Source organism: Cibotium barometz, chromosome 6, assembly GCF_041138505.1.
Source record: "Cibotium barometz isolate CiBa-2024 chromosome 6, ASM4113850v1, whole genome shotgun sequence".
Taxonomy (NCBI): Eukaryota; Viridiplantae; Streptophyta; class Polypodiopsida; order Cyatheales; family Cibotiaceae; genus Cibotium; species Cibotium barometz.
This window is the reverse complement of record NC_141051.1, coordinates 54,296,180-54,320,258: the sequence shown is the minus strand read 5'-3', so window position 1 is coordinate 54,320,258 and position 24,079 is coordinate 54,296,180. Positions and strand designations below refer to the sequence as shown.

Sequence of the window (24,079 nt, the reverse complement as noted above, 5' to 3'; positions counted from 1 at the left end):
GGGATGCAAGGACCTGGTACAGGACTTATGAGGAGTCATTGAGGGTTGCTGTTCCACATCTTGATATGACTGAAAATGGATTAAAGACATCACTCAGCAGCAGGTTCAAGAAGGTAGAAGACCCCAACAAGGTTTGGCATGAGGTGCAAGCTCTGACACAAGGTGAGTTTGAATCATTAGATGATTATATGAAGAAATTTTCTTTGCTATGGGAAACTCTATGCAGGGCTTTAGGGGAAGACTAGGTGCCGCCTGATATGATGAAGAAAAACAAGTTTGTAGCCGGGCTTAAGAAGAGTATTCGCTGGAAAGTGGAATTGAAGAAGCCCAGGTCTTTTGAGGATGCGGTAGAAATGGCTAAGTCAAAAGATTGGAAGCTGCAACGAATGAATCAGCTGGGGATGATTCCAGTTGTAGCACAACCGGAGATTCGTAGAGTGGAGGCTACACCCATGAATGCAGTGATTGAGAGAATGAAGCCCACTGAAGCCCAAGCTATGCAGATGGTGCCTCAAGCTAGTCCAGGAGTACCTATGGTTCCTGCAGGTTCTGATGAGGGATTGCGACAGGATATGAAACAGATGGTTGATCTTATGAAGAATTTGAGCTTAAATTTAATGGGAAGTACAGGTGGTGGACGTGGTAGAGGCCGTGGCAACAATCATGAAGGGGGAGATGGACTAGCAGGGTATGGACGTGGTCGCGGTAGGGGCCGTCGTTTCATCCCTACATGCTGGAACTGTGGTGAGCTTGGTCATCTGAGTACAGATTGTGATAAGCCTCAGCGTATGGGTGGTGATATGTACCCACTACCTTCACAGTTACCTGATAGGTCAAATGATTATGGTATTGATATCAGGGATCAAGATGAAAGAATTCTGTTATAATTTTGTTTTTTGTTTTTTCAAGAAGGGTGGAAATGAATTGTTGAAAATGTGTCCATTTTATGGCATTGTTGGCATTTTTATTGAAATTTGCACTTTCTGCAATTTCTACATATTGTTCAATTTCTTTAATTCCTACATGTTTCTCAATTTCTTCTTGTTTTTCATTTTGATTGAGTGCTGCAATTAGTGCATTTAGGTTAATTATTCTCCCACATATCATTTGCAAGTCTAATTTGTGAATTCTTTTTTTTGGTTTTTTGCATTTTTCCAATTTCAAAATAAAAAAATAGTCAATTTAGCATTAAATTGAAATAATTGGGTGAAATAGACCACAAAATCAGTTTCGTAGCATAGTGTCTATCCCTTATATGGAGAAATCGGGATAATAACAGAAATCAAGGGAGGATTTGGCAAATACCAAAAAAAATAGGTTTTTTTGCATTTTTGCATTAGTGTAAATAATGCGAGTTAATTACACTTAATTCTCTCCCTAATTTGGGGACATCTTTCCAAAAATTTCTGCATTACTGTATATAACCTTACAACTTACAGACCATATGATGAAGGACTTGAGGTTAAATGTTAATCCCATTTTGGATTAACAAAGATGCTCCTCCAATTGAGAACATTAATAAGTGTTATGTACAGGCACTATAAAAGTTGTATATTTTGAGATACTGGCCACCCAATGCCTTAGTTAGTAAGTTTTAAGCACCCAAGTGTGAATAAGGGGGCGAGATGTATAAAAGGGAATTTCTTATAAAACGAAAGAACACAATCCCCCTTTCTGCTATGAGAGATCTTGCATTGTCTTGTGAGTGAGAGAGAGAGAGAGAGTGAGTGAGAGTAAGAGTGAGAGTGTACTCTAGTGCATGTTCTATGCATGCATGTATGTAAGAGTGACAAGTAGCTGATTGCCTTGCATTGCGCTGAGAGTGACTCTGCTGCCGTGATAGTGTGGAGGTGGAGATTGGAGGAGTGGAGCTTCTAAAAGAGAGCTTGGAGAGCCTCAAGGGATGTGAGCCCAAAGCATTGGTAGGTACCTAACGATAGTTACTGTTTATTGCTTCTTCCGATTGTGAATGGGTAGAGTTATCTCTTGGGGGGTGCGGTAGTGCATAACATTTTTGGCACTGTTTGCTGGGAAAACTCCATTGTTTCTTCCATCCTCTTGAGCTCCAGCTCCCATTATGCAAGATTCACTATTACCTTTGCATTTGGAAGGTTCATGTTTGTGAAGAAATTGTGTAGATAAGGTTTGAGTGGTAGAGAAGGAATTATAGTAGTTCTGGAAAATCATGTGTTGGAAGTGTGGGTGAGTACTTGTTAGCACCTAGATGAAAGCTACACTTAGTTTTACATTCAATTTTGATGTTTTCCATCCACTAATTCCTATAGCTTGAGATAGCAGTTGGTGACATGCACTGTATTGTTTTTTCTGAAAATCATGAAAACTACAAAAAAAGGAGCCATTGGCTATGTTCATGTCTTGCACTGCATTCCTAATCCTTGGCACAACCTCTTTGGATCAACTGGATAGTGAAATCACCCTCTAACCATCTTCTATCGATGCGGTTGTAAACATGTGAATATGTAGGAAACTATTCACGATGTGAACCATAACCTGATACTACAGGACGTGAAATACTTTCTTCAATTAGCATCGGGAATCTTAGGATTACCTCACTAAAAATAGGGCGCCTTATCCTAACACATATGACCAAACAAAACATAAAAATCTTATCTCGTGAAATAGCAGCGAAACAATTCACGATGTGAACAACATTTTGTCTCATGGTGTCTAGGATAGTCTACTTCACGACATGAACTACAGTCTACAACATCATAACATGAACCATAACGTGCTACTTCACGAGTTAACATTTCACGTACTAATGCTTCACGTGTTAGCAATTTACAAAATAACCTTTCATGAACTTCTAGTTCACGAATTAAGGGTTGTCAGACCAGAGCAGACCAGAGATGAGAGAGTATCCTAATTGCACCATTGGAGTGTATCCGACTCAGATTAAAGTATTTTTGAGCTAAAAATTTGAAACATGAAACACCGGTAGCCGCAGCGTGAAAAATAGTTCATGAACAAGATTCTGTTTCACAGCGTGAAATGTTGCCTGCTACTTCACGATGTGAACCATTGTCTGTTGTTTCATGGAGATCCGCTATTTCACGACCAGAAAAGACAATTTGGCAGAAAACCAGGTGAAACGATTGCACTTGCATCCAATGGCTTTCTTGCCTTCAGGCAATTGCACTAGATCCCAAGTCTCATTTCCATATAGTGCATCCATCACTACAAGACAATGCTGACATACACGCGTTTCATACACGCGATAAATTACGGACGCGTGTATGGTCGCGCATGTATTTGAATAGTATCGGGCGCGTGTATTTTGGCATTTAAATTCGCGTGTATATTGGCATCTACCAGCGCGTGTATAAGCGCGTGTATATACACGCAATTATACACGCATCAATACACGCTTTATTTAAAAAAAACTAAATTCCTTTACAAAATTAAAAACTATTTTCTTTAAACCATCTCATAGTACATTACAGTATATATCATTACACAATCCCACTACATGCATTTACAACAATGAAATATATTCAAAAATAAATCATGAGATGATAATTAAAAGACAACACATACAATAGAAATGTCATCAATTTAGAACGATACAGTGATGGATTGGTTAGGGTTTGATCTCATCTTCAATAAGATCCATCCTTGCCAAACAATCAACATCAATATCCATTTGATCAATTTGTAAGGCTACGATTAAATTTATTCCACTATCGATATTCTGTCCATTGATAATGGCCGTATTGATGTCCTGATCATCCTCATCAACATCACCATCATCCTCAATGGTAGGGTCATTCTCATGATCATGAGAAATGGCATGCTCATCCTCATTATCATGATCATCTCTTATTTCTTGATCATTGATCACAACATCTTCATTGGCATGTTCGACATCATCTTCATTGCGGCTTGTTACATCCTCCATATGCTCCATATCAGTGAATGTATTATACATCACTTTGGAACGTGGTGCAATAGGGATGACTTCCTCTTTTCATCAATTCTTTGTGTTCGAAAATGCTTGCCTTCACACCATATAGCATTGAACATAGTGCACTGGACCAAAATAGAAGCAATATTTGTGTAAGCAATGTGAATAAATATTAAAAGCAAATCACTTACAACTAATGCAAAACATTAGTTCTATGTACCTTTAACATGCATCCTCGTGCATACTCCCATTCTTCCGCCGTGATATGTAGCCCCTCGTCGCTCTCTGCTCTCTCCATTTCCTCATGCAACCAATCAACATGGATATCATTCGGAAGTGTTGCTAGATGCTTAGGGTACTTACGAGAGCCATGTTGCCTCCGAAAGAGAGCTCTTTCTGCTTGCCTTTTTGTCTTTGCATCCTCATATCTTGTAACCCATCTGCTCATCACATCGCTATTAAGGATGCAAGTAAAATTGAGATCATCAATCAATGTTCTGTCAATTACTTTACTCTGTCCTTTTCCTTGAGGCACAATAGATGTCATCCTCAAGTCCTCTTCATTGCTCCATAGTCGTGGCAAAGAGCTGTCCACCTGACCAAGAAATTCTGAAATATATACAAGAGACTCTTGTATCAACGAGCTCGGCCATGCTTCCTTCAGGCCTTGCACTTTGCCTCACAAAGTCTTTTAAGGTCTTCATGAAGCGCTCTAGGAAGAACATCCAACGTGCATGCACAGTGCCACATAAAGCGATTTCGTCCACTAAATGCACAATGAGATGTAGTTGACTTGTGAGAATGGTTCGCGGAAAAGTCTCCTCTACCAAACAAACCACCTCCACTGTCATAACATGCGCATCATCCAATGTGGCTGGATCAATTGCTTTGGAACTAACATATCTGAAAAATAAATAAATAGTACGTTATATCTCATGCACGTTCATTTTGCAAGGTATAATGAAGGGTGATCTGACATGGGTTTTACATATCTCACAAGCTCGCCCATCTTATAAATACATTTTTTCAAACTCTTATTTTCACAATGGTCGATGCTAGTAGGTAGTATGAACTGCGCACAAAAGAGCACATGTATGTATGGTTTATGGCATTACAAAATTTAATTTCAACGTACAAGACTTGGAAAACACTTACTTGGAGCATCTTGTGCCAATCGTGGGACTTCAACCCATATAGTTGCTCAACGCCTCTCTTCTTAGTGGTTGTAAAGGCTCCCTTCAATGATCTCATGCATCCAGTGGGAGTACGCAAAGTGGTGATGGCCTGCTTTACCTGCTTCTCCTCTTTCTTTGATATAATCCATGGTGCAGGCGGAAGACGAACGTGCCCACCCTCCTCTCGTGGCCAAGCTTGACGCATACGTCCTGCGACCCGCAAGTCTTCCCGTACGCTAACATTGTCTCGTTACCAATAACATGTTCCCAAATACCAGATCCCACATTCTTGAAGATGTGCATGGGATCAAGAAGATGGTTGATCTTAAGATGGGTCCAATATGGTAGCGGAAAAAAAATGGAGTATCTACACAAGGGATTGCTCTATGTGACCTTTAATCCAATTAGAGACTACACAAAACAAGATTGAAAAACATTACTATACCTGTTCATGCCATCTTGAGGAAGAATATTTATAGACTCCCAAATACGCTTCCAATCTTTTGCACGAAGTGTTTGTGGAGGAATGTTACTCTTACTAGCAACATATTTAGGATGATCTGAGGGGAGAAATCAATGATGATTATCGAATATGGTCTTACACAAACTGTCAGCATACTCATGTACTAACAAAGGGTCACAAACAGGACATGCATGTTTACCCGATGTTTTCAAACCTGTTAAAATATAAATAAGTTAGAATAATAAAGTCAATATTTATAATTAATATAGCCAATAGTATTAGAGTAGGGAGGTAATTAGAATTCTTACCAGAACAATCGCTGTATCCTGGAAAGTCATGCATTGTCCACATCAACACTACTTTTAAGTCGAAGTGTTGAGAGGAGAGAGGCCTACTAATGTCCACCACCGCAACACCTCTCCATAGTTCCTCTAACTCATCAATCAACGGTTCGAGATAAACATCCATATGCTTGACTTTATGTTTCCCTGGAATTAGAAGGGATAACATAAGATGTCCCTTCTTGATTGCCATTGATAGTGGAAGGTTGTAATTCACCAACACAACTGGCCACACGCTGTATGCGGTGCTTTTGAAACCAAATGGATTCACTCCATCCATACCTAGGCCAAGTCTCAAGTTTCTGGGCTCTGTTTTAAAGCTGGGCCACTCATCTTCAATATGCTTCCAAGCAGGAGTGTCTGCGGGAATTCTCCACATGCCATCATCCGATCGATGTGAGGAATGCCATGACATGAGCTCTGCTATGGATTTGCACTTGAACATGTGTTTGATGCGAGGAATTATAGGAAAGTGTCGCAAGACTTTACGAGGTACATCAAAACTCTTCACATCTGGTCTATACCTTGCTTCACCACAAGTGGGACAATGTCGAGCCTCCTTATGCATCCCACGAAAGAGAATGCAATCATTGACGCATGCATGTATGCGATCATAATCCAATCCTCCAAGAGATGTCACATAGGGCCTCGCTATGTCTCTTGAGGTGGGTAGTCTATTTCCCTTTGGAAGCATGTTTGATAATAGCCTGCATCCAATATCATCAATTAGTCCTAAATCCTAAACCTTAAACCACTAATTCAAATTTGCAAGTTAGAATGCTTACTTCAATAATGCGTCAAGACTTGCATTGCTCCATCCATAAACTGTTTGTATATTGAGTAGTTCAAGTGAAGCACGTAAAATAGAGAATGTGCACCCTTCAAAAACCGGTGTCGATGAAGCCTTGTAAAGATGCTCTTGTTCCATATCATCGTCGTCCATACCTTTGGGATCATCCTTAAAAAGATTCCGCACCATATCATCAAACACTTCCTCTTCCACAACTTCGTGGGGTGCAGGGCTATTGTTATCCCTTTCCCACTCATCTCTGACAATAGATCCCGAAGCTCCAGCATCATCTCGTCGACGCTTTGCGTGCTCTCGCCGCGCGTAGGGCACCATGTTAGGGTGTGGTACTGCATCCTGCTTCAATTAGAGTTTATATATTACAACTCCATTAATTTAATTTGGATACCATGAGTCATTTGAATACTATCAATTTACATCTACTCACCTCTAAACCTGTTTGATTCCATTCTCCATACATGGAGATGTGATTCAAGGTAATTCGACGTGCTCATACAATGCATCCTTGACATCGATCACACATACACTTGATCCTTTGTCCCAACTACACATCGCGATTACGATGACGCATTGTCTCATCCTCACCAAAACTGCTTGAGGAGGTTGATGACATCCTATGCACAAACCAGAAAACACAAAATCATAATCAATTTTTAATGAAAGTATAAAAATCGCGTGTATTAACGCGGATACATCCTAAAAATTACGTGTATTAACGCGGCTACATCCTGAAAATCGCGTGTATCCACGCGGCTACATCCTGAAAATCATGTGTATGAACGTAGCTAGATCCTAAAAATCGCGTGTATAAACACGGCTGATTTATCATAAACGCGAAAATACACGCGTTTCTACACGCGACGGCCTGTTCAAACAAAAAATAACCTGCTTTCTGGTTGCCATCTGGTGAACGATTCTGACAGGGGCGACAGTGTGGGCCTTTTATAAGGACGATTTGTCGAAGGTCGGTCGCTTTCAAAAAAAAAATTTCGCAGGTCGCGTGTAGAAACGCGTATATGTTTGCGTGTCTCCTGTCTGAACAGACGGTTCACGCGCATATACACACGTTTCTGGACGGGTGTATACACGCGTTTCTAGACGGGTGTATACACGAGACTGTGTTTCCCCATTCTATGGTCTGCAGGCTGATAGGTGGCTTGGATGATGATATTTGTGTGAGTCAAGAGAGAGCCCATGATGTACATGAAGATGGTGATAGTCATGCATGCAATAATGTGTGTGCAATCTTTGAAGATAACCACACAAGATGGATGTTGTGGTGATAGTGATGTAGTTTTTGAAGAGTTGTAGGAGGATAACTCTATAGTTCTGAGTGTTGTTGAAGATGTGAATTCTCTAGATAGTGATGTCAGTTTGATGGTGGAAAATCATATGTGCGCCTAGCTTGCATTTGTGCTTTGATGCAATCATGTATTTACTTTTATTTTTGCAGATTCTTTATGGATATTCCAGGTTCTTCATCTGATCCATTTGCGTACAGCAATTGGCTGATGGAGATGCTAAATCATTTTGGGTGCCATCCTGGTCCAGTTGAGCTTACAGAGTACATGTATGCCCATCCCCCTCCTTCCAGTTGAGCTTACAGAGTACATGTATGCCCATCCCACTCCTTCCATGCCTGGTGTCTATACCCCTACCGCGAGTATCCAGGGCACTCCACTGCCGTCTATGCCTACGAGTCCGACGAGACGGCATGCAGCTTCTCCTCTTCCACGTCCATCGAGGAGACATACCTCGTCCCAGACACTCACGCACACCCTCCCAAGCACCGTCACGTCAGGGCTCACAGCCACCATCACGTACTCCCTCAGAGCCACCATCACGTCAGGGCTCACAGCCACCATCACGTAGACAATCCCCCAGTCGTGACTCCACCCGCAGCAGTAGGAAGAGTGGGAGTGGAGGATGTGGCGGGTGCTTTGGTGGGGGAGGTAGTAGGGCACACAGTGAGAGAGGAGATAGAGGGAGAAGAGTTAGAGGAGACAGTTCAGAAGAGGAGGAGATGAGAGAGGTGGAGGGAGTGATCTGCTATGATGTGACGGATAGGGGCAGGATAGTGATGAATGCGAGGAGGAAAGAGGTAATGGAGTACATGCGTGGGGTAGAATCAAACTTGTATAGAAATTGTTTTATTAAATTTAAAGATCAAAATAGCCGATTAGTTCGGGAGGTGATAGAGGCTATACATAGTCGGTACCCCAATCCCCCACATGCTACATTCTCGGATGTATGGGGAAGGACGCGAATAAGGGAGATCTTAAGTAATAAAAGATCTCACCTTAAAAAACTCGCGTACGATGATGGGCTAAATGTAGCTGCAGGTGGCTATCCTGCCGAGAAACCTGCCACCACTGCACACAAACGCGAGTGGAAGGAGGCAAAGAAACGAGCAGAGGGTGGCGTGAAGAGCAAGCAGCATGTGGATGCACGACGGATCCAGATGGAGACCATTGGATCTTCGCATTTCGGATCTGGCGGCGTCGAGTCATGGGAGGCAGAGTTCGTAAGTATCTTGCCACTTTATTTGATTGTTTACTTAATTCATTGATTCTATGATTGTTTTAATCTTACAAATTGTGTTGATTATGATACAGCGACGGGTTACGGGGAGGAAGCCCACAGCCCACGATACTGGGTATGCTCGCCGGTATAGCAGACGTGACACGTGGGCCATCTTCAGAGCCGAGGGATGTATTACGGACGCGCAGTTTGAGATGGCCATGAGACCATATGGTCGACAGGTACTTGAAAACTCTAAACAAATGATTTTGGTTTATTGAATTACATATATATATACTTATATACTATATATTACTTGAACAGGCACAAGCTGTTGATGATCCACTCGCCGCCACTACAGAGGGTGGACGTGAGCACTACTCATCGGACATTCCAACCGATGTGAGCTCATCTGAGCATGGAGGGAGCACCGAGTCATCATCTGGGTCTGAGTAGTACTCAGACTTATAGTATCACATTCCATATTGAGGATGTGGTTGTATATATATTTTTGTAACTGAAGCCATGGGCTACTTCGACATATGGACTTCCTTGTATATATGTGTGAAATTTTGATAGTAATATTGAATCGTGAATCGATAGTATTGCATTCATGTCTGTCTTGAATCGTGTATTGACAATGTATGCATTCATGTCGTTCTTGTCTTAATCTTCCTCGTGGATGCACCCAGAGAGTGTTATTGGGTGCTGGAATGCTGGAACAGCATTCAGGTACCAAATAGCACTCTCTGGATTTTTTTTTTGCTCTCTATTCGCATGTATAAACGCGTCAGATCTGCAAAAAGTCGCGTGTATATACGCGGATAATCTGTTAAACACGCATGTATAAACGCATCAAATCTGAGAAATACGCGTGTATAAGCGCATCTACAGTGACAAAATGCGTGTATAGACGCTTCTATCAGCGCGTCTAAGCGCAGCTGAACTGACACAACGCATGTATATGCCCGTGTATCAGCGTGTCTGAATAGTCCTATACACGTGCTTTTACACACATGTCTCTGGCCGCGATTATACACACGCTGATACACGGGCCCGCTACTTTTTTTCACAAGTCATTTTTAGCAGCTAGGAGCGTGGGTATGAGCCCGATCCCTTGTAGTGTATCTCCTCATCCATAGCTTTCCCAACACACATTTCCAACAGCCTCATCAATGCATGTGGGCTCTACAACCTGCACAACTTTTGCCATGTATGCATAGTGATGTGCCACATAACCATCATAGGTAAACCTCTACACAGGATTCTTCACAAGAAGAGGAAGAAAATCTACCTAGGACACCTGTAGTAGGAGGTGAGGATCATCTCTAGAAATGCCACTCATAGCATGTGGATGAGAATAACAGAAGGAGTGATACCAACTCTAGAACCCATCAATGAGGAACCAAGGGCTGACGAAAGCCTTGAAACACAAGAAGAGGAGGACAATCTATCTAGGACACCTGTAGTAGGAGGTGAGGATCATCTCTATAATACAAGAGAGGATATACAAGAAATTATCAATGATCCCATGTTCTTACTACAGAGCATGGAACTCTTGATCCTACAAAGGTGGGTTGAGGCTGCTAACAATGAGCCATGCAATGAGGGATTACCTGGACCCAACCATAGACCTAAATTAAATAGAACATATCCAAGAAGAGGACGTGGTATAGGTACGGGGGATAGCTCCTTGAAGGCCAATTGTGGATCCTAACGAAGACCTAAATGCAGTCACAAGGGCAGATCTACTAAATATGGCCAGGAAAATGGGCCGAGGTATGGTTAGGGAGCTAGGCAGTGCCTTAGAATCCAAACCATCCCAGATGAAGCCACATATTATTTCAAAGCCTATGTAAAAAATCTCAAGAGATGGGGACCTGATCCAATATGTAGAGGTCTTTGAGTCTACCTATGAAACATGTGGGCCAGTGAGAGTGATGTAATCATGACACATGCTTTTTCCCTGACCCTAGAAGGAAAGGCTCACCAATGGTAACGAACACTAAAACCGGAAGATAAATGCAATTTCACTCAACTAAAAAATGTGTTTATACCGAGATTTTTTGGAAGTGGTGACAACATAGTATTGAAATTTTTCTACTATTCTTGCTTCTCATCAGCAACTTTTCGAGGAAACAAAACAACACCAAAATTTTGTTGCTATGATCGTTGCTCAACAGTAGCGAGCAACACTACTTTGCAGCTAAGCAGCGACATAATTTTCTTACATCTCGAAAGCCTAAACTCTATTGGAACATTGTTATGTCCCCGACATGTTGTATAGTGATGATTTAGTGTGGGTACTAGTGGATAGGTTAATCAAGTTGGTACAATTTATTCCAACTAAAAAAGAAGTAAAAACACCAAAATTGGAGAGAATATTTATCCCCATCATCTATGTAAATTTTATTTATTGTTACAAACAGATCTAGTAAGTGATCGAGATACAAAGTTTACAAGTCATTTTTGGAAAGAAGTGTTCAAAAAGTTGGACACCAAACTTAGTATAAGTACATCTGAACATCCACAAAGTGATGGGGATAAACATAAATGGTTAATCAAGTCCTAGAAGATATGCCTTGAGCATATGTTAATCATAAGCAAAACAACTGGGATGAGTATCTTCCATTATTAGAATTTGCTTATAATAGTGCTGCTGAACATTCTGCTACCGGTTTGGTCCATTTATGTTAATGTATAGGTTTTAAACTAGAGAACCCATAGCAATTGGGTTACAAAAAGAAAACTTGCCAAGTGTAAAAGACTTTCTCAAAGACATACAACACATGTTAAACATTGTAAAGAAGCAACATTAAAAAGGCACAGGATTGTTCTATTAAGTATGAAAGATAAAAGTAGACCAATTAATTTTGAGGAAGGTGATTTAGTTTATGTAAAGGTTTCTAAAAATTCAAAAACTTAAAAAAATGGAAAAGTTCCAAAGTTAACTCCAAGGTATTCTCGTCCTTATACAATACTTAAAAAAATTAGAAATGTAGCTAACAAGATAGCTTTACCTCGAGGATCCAAAGTACATCCTGTGTTTCATGTTAGTAGATTGAAACGCAATATGGAAAACAATGATAACATCATTGGAAAAGAAGAAATAGTTGATTTTATAGAACCACCTATTCTTCCATAAAGAAAAGGTTTCCTGAATTTGTTTTCGAGGAGGATGAAAACTTCTCTTTTAAGGGGGAGAAAATGTTATGAGACTGACACAAAACACTGAAAGGTAAGACTGGGAAAGATTATTTATATGTAAAATGTTGCATATAAAAAAGGTTCAAGAGATTTTAAATAGGAAATACCTAAGAAATGGTTAATGGGTTGCATATAAATAAGGTTCAAGGGATTTCAAATAGGAAATACCCAAGCAATGATTATTTATATGTAAAAGGTTGCATATAAATAAGGTTCAAGGGATTTCAAATAGGAAATACCTAAGCAATGGTTAATAGGCATTACAGTTAAAGTAGAAAGAGAAGTAGATGGTACACAATGGAAGGCCAAGGGTCACATAAGTAGGCACCACCCTCTAGAGGTAGTTGAAGATGCATTGGACAAGGAAAAGGCAATGTCTAGCTAATGAAAGGTTAAGAGACTTAAGTTGGAAGTTCATGCATTACTTAGGCCTATATAACCATGAGTTTAGGGTCTATTGGGATATGGTTAGGTGGAGAATCAAAGTACTAATCTTACAAGTCCTCAAGCTTATAATGCAAGGAGCATTATAGCATAGAATCCAATAGGTGAATAATTCTCAACTTATTGAAATATTGCAGTCTATGGAAGATTGAGTTTTTGCGCTTCATTCCAATGGGTTCCACTCTAGGATTCTTCTACCTAAGAATTCTAAACACAATCCATGCTAGAACCCAATCGTGTGGATTTTACAAGAAGGTAGGGCTGGATTCTCTATTTTTCATTAAACTTTAGTGCCTTGATAGTCTTGAATGGGTGATCGATGGGTAAATTCAATTTCCCCTACACAATATAATGCCGTTTTTTGCTTCATCATGAAGGATGCCTCAAGTTGTGACATACACCTTACTGTTGTGATTGCTTAACGTTGATCTTGCCTAACAGCTACCTAAATAGATTTTCTTCCAAATCAAATGGAAAGAGACGAAGTATTACTTTCTTTGCCTACCTCTTGAGCTCTTGAGATGAACTAGCACTTTGATACCATGAAAAGAATGTGGGTGAGAGGATGAGCCTCAGCTTCTTGAAAGCAAACACACACACACACACACACACACACACACACACAAGAATAGATAAGCACACAAGAGAGATGATGGATGCATTTTCTTCTCTTCTATTCTCTATAACCATAACATAAAGAGATAAGAGTACATATTAGAAGGAAAAGTACTCTCCTACTATAACATACAAAAGTAGTTTTATAGTATGAACCTGACTATATGAGCTAGTGCTATAACTATGCATAACTCTAGTACACCAAAGTGGATATCACATAGCCTATAAACCATTGGCGGCATATTACCTATAATCTCACCAACCTAGCTAGTGGTGTAAGTGAGGAAGCTATCACCTTGGTATGTCATCAATGTCACAGCACTAGTTGAGCTTGATATCTCAACAAAAGGGAAAACAAGGTTTTGCTAATAAGATAAGTGATTAATGGCACTAATCATGAATCAAGGCTGCAATACCATGCTAGTATTCACAAGATGACATTTCATTCTATGGTTGGTGGAAGATATCCATGACGTGAGTGTAGGAGAAGATCTTGTGCAGAGAGAGAGAGAGAGATTGCACATACTATATGTTACGATAATACTTTAAGCATGTATAATGCTTTATATATGCACAAAGGCCCTATTTTATGTTCTCTTATTAAGAGGGTGTTCTAACCTAAAGTGTTCACACACCACTGGACATTTACTAGACCCTGAAATATCAAATAGATTTCTCCACAACCAATGCACCAAATTACTTGTTGTTTTTCTTTTGAATACATTCTAGCATTATGTCCACATAGAAATACCTAATTTTTTTATTAAGGACACCGTGTTTTTTTTGTATTTAACTGTGCCTATAGATATAGCAATTTGGAGCCTTTTACCTAGCTCACCTAAACTGATTCAAAGCTCATATGAATGCTTGAAGATGTGGAGCCTGGGTCATGAAATTTACTTGGACCAAGTCTTGTGGGCGTTGAAGGCATAGAGTTTTCGCTCTCATACCAACTTGAGAGTCAATTAATTGCTTTGATGTTTATACAAGAGGAGGTTCATAGCAATTTCGCTCTTTATCATGAAAATGCACATACTTGATTTTCAACATATTCTAACGTGAATTTGGCAAGATAATACACGTGGAAGTTTCCTCTTCTTCCATTATGGACCTTCTTCTTAGATTTCTTTTTGGGAACAATAATTATATATATTAATATTAACAAAACTGCCCTCTACTTCTCCCACTAATACATCCCTTCTCTTAATATCAAATAGACTTTGAAGCCCACAGACCACAACAAAATTCAGAAAACTTACATTTCACTGTTGAGTAATTTGCGGATCAGATCCTACGTTTCATCCTCCCATACAAAGGAAGATTGCCCCCATGAAATGTGATACCCCAGTTGCATACATGCAACAATCATGGCCTTAGAAGTGCAGCCCTTAGGGGATAGCTTCTCCAAAACCTCCCCTCTTGTCCAAATTTTCACCACTGGGTCCCCAACGGGCTCTTAATGAATGCCACAAGGAAGGTAGGGAGTGAGCGTGTAAGAGCAAGCTACCACGTGAGTAAGCTAGAGTTATCCCACATTAGATATCAAGACAAGATGTATGCACCTCATATAAAATGGATCACTTTTATCAATCAATTCAAGCAAGCCCTTAAGCCTCTTTATGAGTGCAAGTCTCAATCTTGTAACCAAGGAAACAAACAGGGGCTAATCTTCGCCAATTGGCTATTTTTGGGGTTTTTTTTGAAATAAAAAATCGTAAGGTATCTGAAAACATTTGCCCGAATTTTGGCCACTTTGAAGAGTTTTAGAAAATATTCTCCCAGTTTTGAATATTTTAGAGCATTTTGTGAAAATATTCGCCCCATCTTCTATAATTTTAAATTTACAGAGGAGGAATAATCGCCAACCCACCTACACTTATATATTCATGGAGGTATCTTAATTTTTACCTTGTAGTTGTAGTTGTAACCTAATTATGGAGGTATCTTAATTTTTACCTTGTAGTTGTAACCTAATTATGCTCAAGTGTCATGCTTAATTATTTTAGTAGTTTGTCATTATATGTGTGCATAGACACCACCCACCTTAGGTTACTTTAATCACACTAAATTAGTGTAGGTTTAGCTTAAGCAGACCATAGGCTTGCATGTGCATAATATCATGATACTCACGTTTTCTAACATAGTTTGGCTTGCACGTTCAATCAAGTAAGCTATTTTTATTATAGTCGATATCTTTGCAAAAGTGAAAGTTATTTGGATCCCCATAAGTTATTTCAAGTAATATGATTAAAGTACAGTATGAGGAAGCATGGGCTCAGTCTTGTGTGGAGGAAAATTGGACTCAATCTTGTGTTATGTGTAAATTTTACATTACGTTATGTTAATTCTTATTTTGTATTTTATTTATGGGTCATTGTCATCCAATAGTGGTATCAGGAGCCAAGGATAATTGTAAACCTTGAAGCTAATCAGAGGGAAAAGGAAAGATAAAAGCGAAGGCTGCACGTAAAAATTCATTTGCAAAGTAAAGGAGAAGCCTAAGATTCAAAGAAAGGCTTATTTTATCAATTGGAAACCAAATCCCATAATCCTTTTAACAACAAGGTAACCCAACTTGAAAAAAAACCACTCTCCAAAACCTTCCAAAAGATAAAAATAGTTTTTCCCATTTGATCTTCATATTCACTTTGCTTGTAGCTTTAGACTTAGTCAAATTTCATCCACAAGAGAGTGATCCTCTATTCTTTCTTCAATTAAGAAGCTTAGAAAGCAACACTTTCAAGCTTTACGAACAAATGTGGTTACATAATCTTTCTATTGTGATGGACTTGCAACCTCCACAATGTTGAGAGATGTAATCGTGGTGTTGTGTGTATATGGGAAAGCACCCTAGAGGTGCAAGATATTGTGGTGAGATAGGAATGCCACATGTAATATTGTATGGTGTGTGAGTGTTGACCAAAAGAGTGGAAAAGGGAGTTGCCACATGGATGATGACATGTAAAGTGGGATAAGGCTAGAAAGCCTATATCATTGTATGGTTCATTGTGATATGCAATACAAGGGAATAGTTTTGAGTGTGAAATCTCTCTCTCTCTCTCATGGAGTTTTTAGTGTGGTTTAATCCACCTTAATTATCTTATGCTTAATCTATGTCCTTCACCATGATCAATCCCATTTCTAGATTGTTAACATGGTATCAGATATAGATTTTCCAACCTATACTTATTAACTTCACAATGATAACTTACTATTTAATAAGCAAATATTATACTACATGAAATACTTTTCTTTGTCTGCTGCAAAGTAGACATCATTCTAAATTCTACATCACATCTTTGACCCTATAAGTAATAATCTTTTCTATCATCTCCAATCATGCAATTCCACTTCTCATGACAATCTAAGCACTAACCAATCTATTCTAATATGGCATCATATCTTCCCAAAGTAATACTTTGGCCTTTCTAAGCACTAACCAATCTATTCTAATATGGCATCATATCTTCCCAAAGGCAACACACAGAAATCAACTTTCAACTTGAGGTCACCTATGAGGAAAGGCATATTCTTGGCATACTCCTTACATGTCTGTTTCTTTCCCGAAGCAAGCTCTACCATAAGATTCTTTTGATAAGATCCAGTTAATCTTAACTATTTTACCACGTTGGGTGATTGAAAACTATAAGTGCTTCTCGAGTCAATCAACACTTGAAATATATTATTCGTCATCTTGATAGAAATTTTAATAATTGAAGCTTAGTTTTCGGTCTTATCTATTTGAACAACGGCATGGACATGTGCATATTCTTCAATCTCCTCAACCACAATTTGCAACAACTTTTCTTGTCTCCACCACAAGCATTGTCATTACTTGAAAATGCACATACATTCTCTTACATACTCTTCCTTGTTTTCTAATCTCTTGCAGTTGATCTCTCACACACCTCACATGATGCTGGCTTGTTTTTGCACTCATTAGTTCTATGACCCTTTTCTAAAGAACAGAAACATAGGTGTTCACCTCGCGCCTTCTCTAGCATCTCTCGAGATAAATAGGTGTAGTAATGGTTACCATCCTTCTTCTTGCCCATTTGCATTCTCATATTTTGCATAAAATTTTCCTTCTCATCATAAAATGGATTTGTGAGCCATCTTGTGACTATACAAAAAAAATTACAAAAGCTTTTTCAAAGAAAAGAAATCTCATTATATCACAAAAATAAAAAATAATATGAGTCACCTAAGACCCTACAACATTCGCAATTAAGTGTAGATTGCCCAATCTAGCTCTGATACCAACTATGACGGTCCCAAATCGTACCACTTAATCTAAGAAAACATTAAAACTCACTTAACCGTGCTATTGCGACATAGTAATACAATCAAATAAACCTTCTCAAATAGCAAACAAGCATGCATGCCATATCCAAGATTCTTATCACATACGCAAAGAATTAGATAATCTCAAACAAACATTCACATAATATAAATCTCTATCAATTAAAGCAGAGCATCTCAATCAATCAACCATGTATGTGTCTATCTCAAAGATTCTGTCATCATCATCACCATGCTCGATAACATAGTTTGTCTCATAATGACAAAAATCCAGCCAATCTAGGGCTTTCTCTGATGCCCATCCACCCAACCTCCACATTGGACATCGCGGCTATCCCGGGTATGCCTCTTTTTGAATCTCATCCTCTGTGGGTTCTACCACATGGCTCCCAGCAGAGGGCATAAATCTCATTCTCTATCCGGCGTTCCGTGTCTAAGGATGGCCGGCCCGAATCTCAAAATCTCATGTCGAGTCTCATCATACACATGCGTATCAATCAGTCATACACGTGCATATGAATAATTCATTTCAAAACAAAGTAATCATAACTCATACATATCATCTCACACTCATCTCTAGTCCATAATCTTTCAAGGCATGCATATTCAAATCAATCACAATCAATTTCAAGTATAAAAGAAGCTTTTAATTTAAACAGTCTTTAACTTCTCTTTATCTTTTAAGTCACATCAAAATCTTTGTTTTTAACATAATCAATTATCATGTTCTAACGAGCAAGATCATCTCTAGTCACTATAGTTTACACATAACTATGCTTACACATTAGTTCATTCCTGCTTATATAGACAAGGTAGTCAACCTTGATACTGATAAAGTCAAAACTACAAAGTTTTAGGACTTCTAATGCTCTAAAAAACATATCTCACTAATGGTTCTCTAAAATGACTTCTAAGGTCTCTTTGAGAGTATTCAAAATGGCCAAAGTTGTGTTTCCAGCATAAAAGTGCCAAAAATAGCTAAGTGCCCCACTTTGCACTCGAATAACTTAAAAATAAAAGGGATGTGGCTTTCTATAGTCTCCTACACTCTTGAAGAGTTTCTTGTCCTCTAAAACTTTGTGTTTACCTCAACATCTGATTCTAAACGTACAAAAAGATAAAATCTTTGCAAAATAGCCCCTAATGAAGGTTATACCTAGAATATAGTCATAAACTAGTAAAATATTCTATCTTCTTACTCTTTACCCCACCAAATGTGTTTATTCTGTGAGTCGTATAGACTAAGGAAATCATATATAATTAAGAAAGTTAATAATTACTCATCGTTAAGCACGCCCTATATCCACTCGGATTCCCTCATATACACACTTATCGATTTATTTATTTAATATCAAAAGAGTTTAAAGCAAAATAATGAAAAGAGTGTTTGTGTACTTCCCCGATATATTTGCTGATGTCTTGATTGATTGGGAATCTATGTCTACTCTCCAGAAGTTATGGAAGAGTTGTTTGAAGATTTGGCAAGCCTCTCAGATTTGTTGTCACAGGACTGCAATCTGCAGAGCAGGTATAACATCGGGCACAATTATCAGATAGTAGTCATGTGGGTACTTAAAATTACGAGAACATGTGTGGTCTACAACCCGTGCAAACGGAATCACCACAATCAGCTGTATGTGAAAGTCGACACACCAAAAATATGTCACGTTTTACTTTTTTATCAAATTTTAATTTGCATGTCCATCTACACATTTAAAATCTTCCTTTGAGTACACTAACTAATTGAAAACGCAAAGTTGAATTTTCACTTCATTTTAACACTTAGAATTTTTGCTGCTGGAAAAACTTCTGAAAACCTGCTAGAATTCATTACTGAAACTTGTAGTATCCAAATTATCTTTAATCATAACTTGGTTAATCTTAGAGGTATGTTACAATTCCATTTTGCAAGAATGCAAGAAAGGAAATATGGTGAACCTTTTTAAGCTTTTGTAAAAACCCCCTCATGTGACATATCATTGGAAAGAGCTTAAAGATTAGGTTATAAATGCACATTCTCTGACAACTTTTGAGTTTGTATGCTTAATACACACGAAAATGTAGATTGAAAAGAAGATCCCCAAAGTCGGGATTTTCCCAAACTCTCCAATATGGTAACATTATGCCCACATATAAATAACTATTTCTTATTATTAAAAACACCTTGTTTTTTTGTATTTAAGTGTGCCTGTAGATATAGAAATGTTGAGCCTTTGCCTAGCTCACCTAAGCTCATGCAAACCTTGTATGAATGCTCAAAGATGTGGAGTAGGTCATGAAATTTATTTGGCCCACCACCAATAGGTCTATTGGTGGTGGGCCAAAGGCTAGATATATGGGATTGGACAGGGCTACGTTGAGCTAACCCTTTGGATTTGGTCAAAATGGAAAGCGGGTGGCCAGGTGGACCTCAGAAGCGGGTACTTTCCAAAACAAAATAAATATGTCTTTTAGAGCAAGAAAAACAAGGGACTAGTAGTTTAGTTGACAAATCATGAACAAGGATAGACACATTGCTATCAAAATCAAGGAGTCATGACATCTTGTTGTGCCCAAAGGAGTTTCTCAATGTGTGACCTACTTGTTAAAATTATGAAAGGAACACACATGGAGAAATCATTTAAGGAGTCATGACATCTTGTTGTGCGCCCAAAAGAGTTTCTCGATGTGACCTACTTGTGAAAAATATGAAAGGAACACACATGGAGAAATCATTTACCTTTCATGCATGGGGATTAAACAGGTAGAATAACAATAAAAAATTGTGATATCATACTACGAGTGATTCGCTCTACCCTTAGTATGACTCTATTGCCATACAGAGAGGGATATGAGTCTCATAGAGATTACCCATGAAAAAACTTGCAGAGATGAAATTGGCCCTCAATGGTCTCCAATACAATGTCCCCTACATAATATAATACATGTTTCGCTTCATTTTGAAGGATGTGTCAAGATGTGACACTACATCTTATTGTTGTGCATGCTTGGTGATATTCCCTAGCAGCTACCTTTTCTTCCAAATCAAATGGAGATGAAGTTAGCCTTACTCATGTATTATTTCCTTTTCTTGCCTCTTGGGCTCTTCACATGAACCAGTGCTTTGATACCATGCAAAGACTTTGGGAGAGAGAATGAGCCTGAGCATGTTACAAGCAAACACACGAACACACACACACACACACACACACACACAAAAGAGTAGACAAGCACACAAGAGAGATGGATGGATTATTTTTTTTCTATTATCTTCTCTTCTCTATAACCATAACATAATGAGATAAGATTACATATTATAAGGAAAAGTACTCTCCTACTATTGCAAAGGTCGTTCCATAAGTTGAACCTCGTTAAATGAGCTAGTGCTATTATTATGCCATAACTCTAGTACACCAAAGTGAATGTCACACATCTTGTAAACTTATTGGTGGCATATTGCCCATAATCTTAGCAACCCAACAAGTGGCGTAAGTGAGAAAGCTATCACCTTGGCAGGTCATCAATCTCCACATCACTAGAAGTGGAGCTTGATATCTAAACAACACGAGGGAAAACAAAGTTATTGCTAATAAGAAAAGTAATTAATGGCACTAATAATGAATCAAGGCTATGACACCTTGTTGGTATTCACAAGATGACAACTCATTCTATGGTTGGTGGAAGATATCCATGACATGTAGGAGAAGATCTTGTAAAGAGAAAAAGAGAGAGAGAGAGAGAGAGTAAGAAACATAGAGAGAGATATGATAGCCAACAAGAAAGGGAGATTGCACATATTATATACTATGATAATACTTTCAGCATGTATAACACTTTATATATGCACAAAGGCCCTATCTTATGTTCTCTTAATAAGAGGGTATTCTAACCTAAAGTGTTTACACACCACTGGACACTTATAAGACTCTAAAATTTTAAATATAACTCCATAATCAATGCACCAGATCACTTGCTATTTTTCTTTCAAGTTATCTCAATACATTATAGTATTATGCCCACATAAAGGTACCTCATGTTTTTATAAAAAACACCTTGTGTTGTGTTTAGTTGTGCCTCTGTAGATCTAGCAATTTGGAGCCATTTCCTAGCTCACCTAACCTCATGCAAAGCTCATATGCATGCTGAAAGCTGTGGAGAAGGTCAAGAAATTTACTTGGACCAAGTCTTGTGGGCCTTGGAGCCATAGAATGTTTTCTCTAATACCAATTTGAGAGTGAATTAATTGCTTTGATCTTTATACAAGAGTAGGTTTACATGTTTACCTTTTCTTAGCTCTCATTTTTTATGCTTCGATTTTAAATTTGTCTAGCCCCAAGGGCACACTTGGGCATGGACTCCAATTTTAAATTTGTCTAGCCCCAAGGGCACACTTGGGCATGGACTCCAATTTTAAATTTGTCTGGCCCCAAGGGCACACTTGGGCATAGACTCCAATTTTAAATATGTGTGGACCATAGAGTTGGGGACCCTCTCCCCACCAAACAAAATCCCAAGAATTAGATACTTTTAAAAAACAAAATCTCATACTTGTAATTTGCTTTATTTATGTGCACCCAAACTCACGTTCTTATATACAAGTAACTTGAGGCCCTACAAGTATGCCCTCCATGTTGTCTCTGCCTACAAGTATGCCCTCCATTGTGTCAGAGACAACGAGAGCTATGCCCTATATTATGAATGAGAGAGAGAGAGAGAGAGAGAGAGAGAGAGAGAATGTAGAGGTCTCCGTAGAGAGATTTGAAGCGAAAAACTTTAGATTAATTAATTGGCCATGTTAGATGAAGATTTTTTTTTCCGACTAGCCTTAGGCACAAGATCCTCCTATAGTTACTAATTTTTAACCGCCCTAGGCTATGCCGTTGAGGAAGCACCAAGGGGGGTTTTGAACCCAGGACCTCTTGGTCCTAGGCAAACACCTTCACCACTTGAGCTATCACCGCATTGGCATGTTAGATGACGATTGGTATATACACCAAGGCAAAATGTGTTCCACTATTGTTGTTTTTAGTGGCATTAGATAATGTAACACCAACTGTGTAGTTATCTTGAGTTTTCAAAGGCTTCTCATTGAGAAATGTAAAAATCTAAAAATAACAATTTCGTTCTTTATCATGAAAATGCACGTACTTGATTTTCAACATATTCTAACCTGAATTTAGCAAGAGAACACACATGTGGAAGTTTCCACTCAACGTGAAAAATACCATAGGCCCTCATAGGTTTTTAAGTCACTTAACTACTATGACCACACGCTGTATTTAAGAGTCTTGGACAACTAAGAGCGAGCTACGTTCAACAGTAAATCAAAGCAAACACTGCTCGTGTCTAGGCTACACGTTACAAAAATTGCTTGTTTGCAACCTTCATATCCATATACGCCGTATACATGGCTACGTTACATGGTTTTGGATCTAAGTATTACAGAGTGTTGTATCTTTGGCCGCAGCGGGGGCGATGTCGGGAGGGCAGTCATCATCATCGTCCCCCTCGACGTTGAGACGGAAGGCGGGAGATATCTGCATAGCCAGGAGCAACAAGAAGGGTTGGAAATTGGAGCAAGCTGTAGACATGGCAACACAGTGGGTATGAGAAAAATATTGACTGAGGCGTCAATGGGCTAATGTCTAGGAGAGACCGCGGTTGAGTAGCCGAAAACTGCGGCGGAGGTATAAGTAGAGGTCCGAGCTGGGGGCGGCGGGTGGCGGCGTGTGCAGACCCACGGCGGGAGTGCGCAGCGCCCCCGCCAGGGGGCGCCCCCCATGCGTCCGCCCTATGCCCTTACCACCCCCCACCCGGCTTTCCAGTTGTGTTATGTTTTCATAGCTTTCTGCAACATTGTGTCCCGTTGTCCTCGCCAGTCGCCGTCACCTTTTCTCCTGCGCACTCATGACGTTTTACTTTGAAGATTCTCTTTTACTTGAATGGATTTTTCGAAATTAAACCTTCCTCTTAGATTTCTAATGGGCCTAAATAGGGGCTTACAATGGTTGAAAAATCAAATTCATTAATTAGGTGATGGCTTTAAAAAAAACCTTGGATCACTATGGGTGGATCACGTTCCCGTTGGTCAACATCTCAGAGCGTTGAGGATCCAACGACGTTGGGTGTTTTGACATATTATGATCCCATTTTTTGTTTTTTTAATACCTTGATGATATGGGTCTTCTCACATGATTTTTGATAAAATCGTGGCTTTTTAAAAGTGCCGGCATGCTGTTTTTATTGTAACTTTATGTTGCTAACTTGTTTTCCTAAGGATTCCATCTATTGGATATGATT

At 39.1% G+C, this 24,079-nt stretch overlaps 1 protein-coding gene and 1 long non-coding RNA gene across 2 annotated transcripts; both read right to left on the bottom strand.

The window, feature by feature from the left end:
* Nucleotides 1–3,590: 3,590 nt before the first annotated feature.
* LOC147637872 (uncharacterized) lies at nt 3,591–4,481 on the bottom strand. Its single transcript, XM_086798956.1, has 2 exons — nt 4,146–4,481; nt 3,591–4,050 (listed from the first exon to the last, which is right to left on the bottom strand). Exon 2 carries the CDS (start codon nt 3,947–3,949, stop codon nt 3,602–3,604), a length of 348 nt encoding a protein of 115 aa, XP_086655082.1. The 5' UTR covers nt 3,950–4,050; nt 4,146–4,481; the 3' UTR covers nt 3,591–3,601.
* A 13,443-nt stretch (nt 4,482–17,924) lies between these two features.
* On the bottom strand, nt 17,925–23,573 carry LOC147637871 (uncharacterized). Its single transcript, XR_015266102.1, has 2 exons — nt 23,223–23,573; nt 17,925–19,317 (listed from the first exon to the last, which is right to left on the bottom strand). It is a non-coding gene; the product is annotated as an uncharacterized LOC147637871 (long non-coding RNA).
* Nucleotides 23,574–24,079: the final 506 nt, after the last annotated feature.

Excerpts from the sequence above, each read along its gene's own strand:
- LOC147637872 (XM_086798956.1), bottom strand. The coding sequence starts at position 3,949 with ATGTATAATACATTCACTGATATGGAGCATATGGAGGATGTAACAAGC.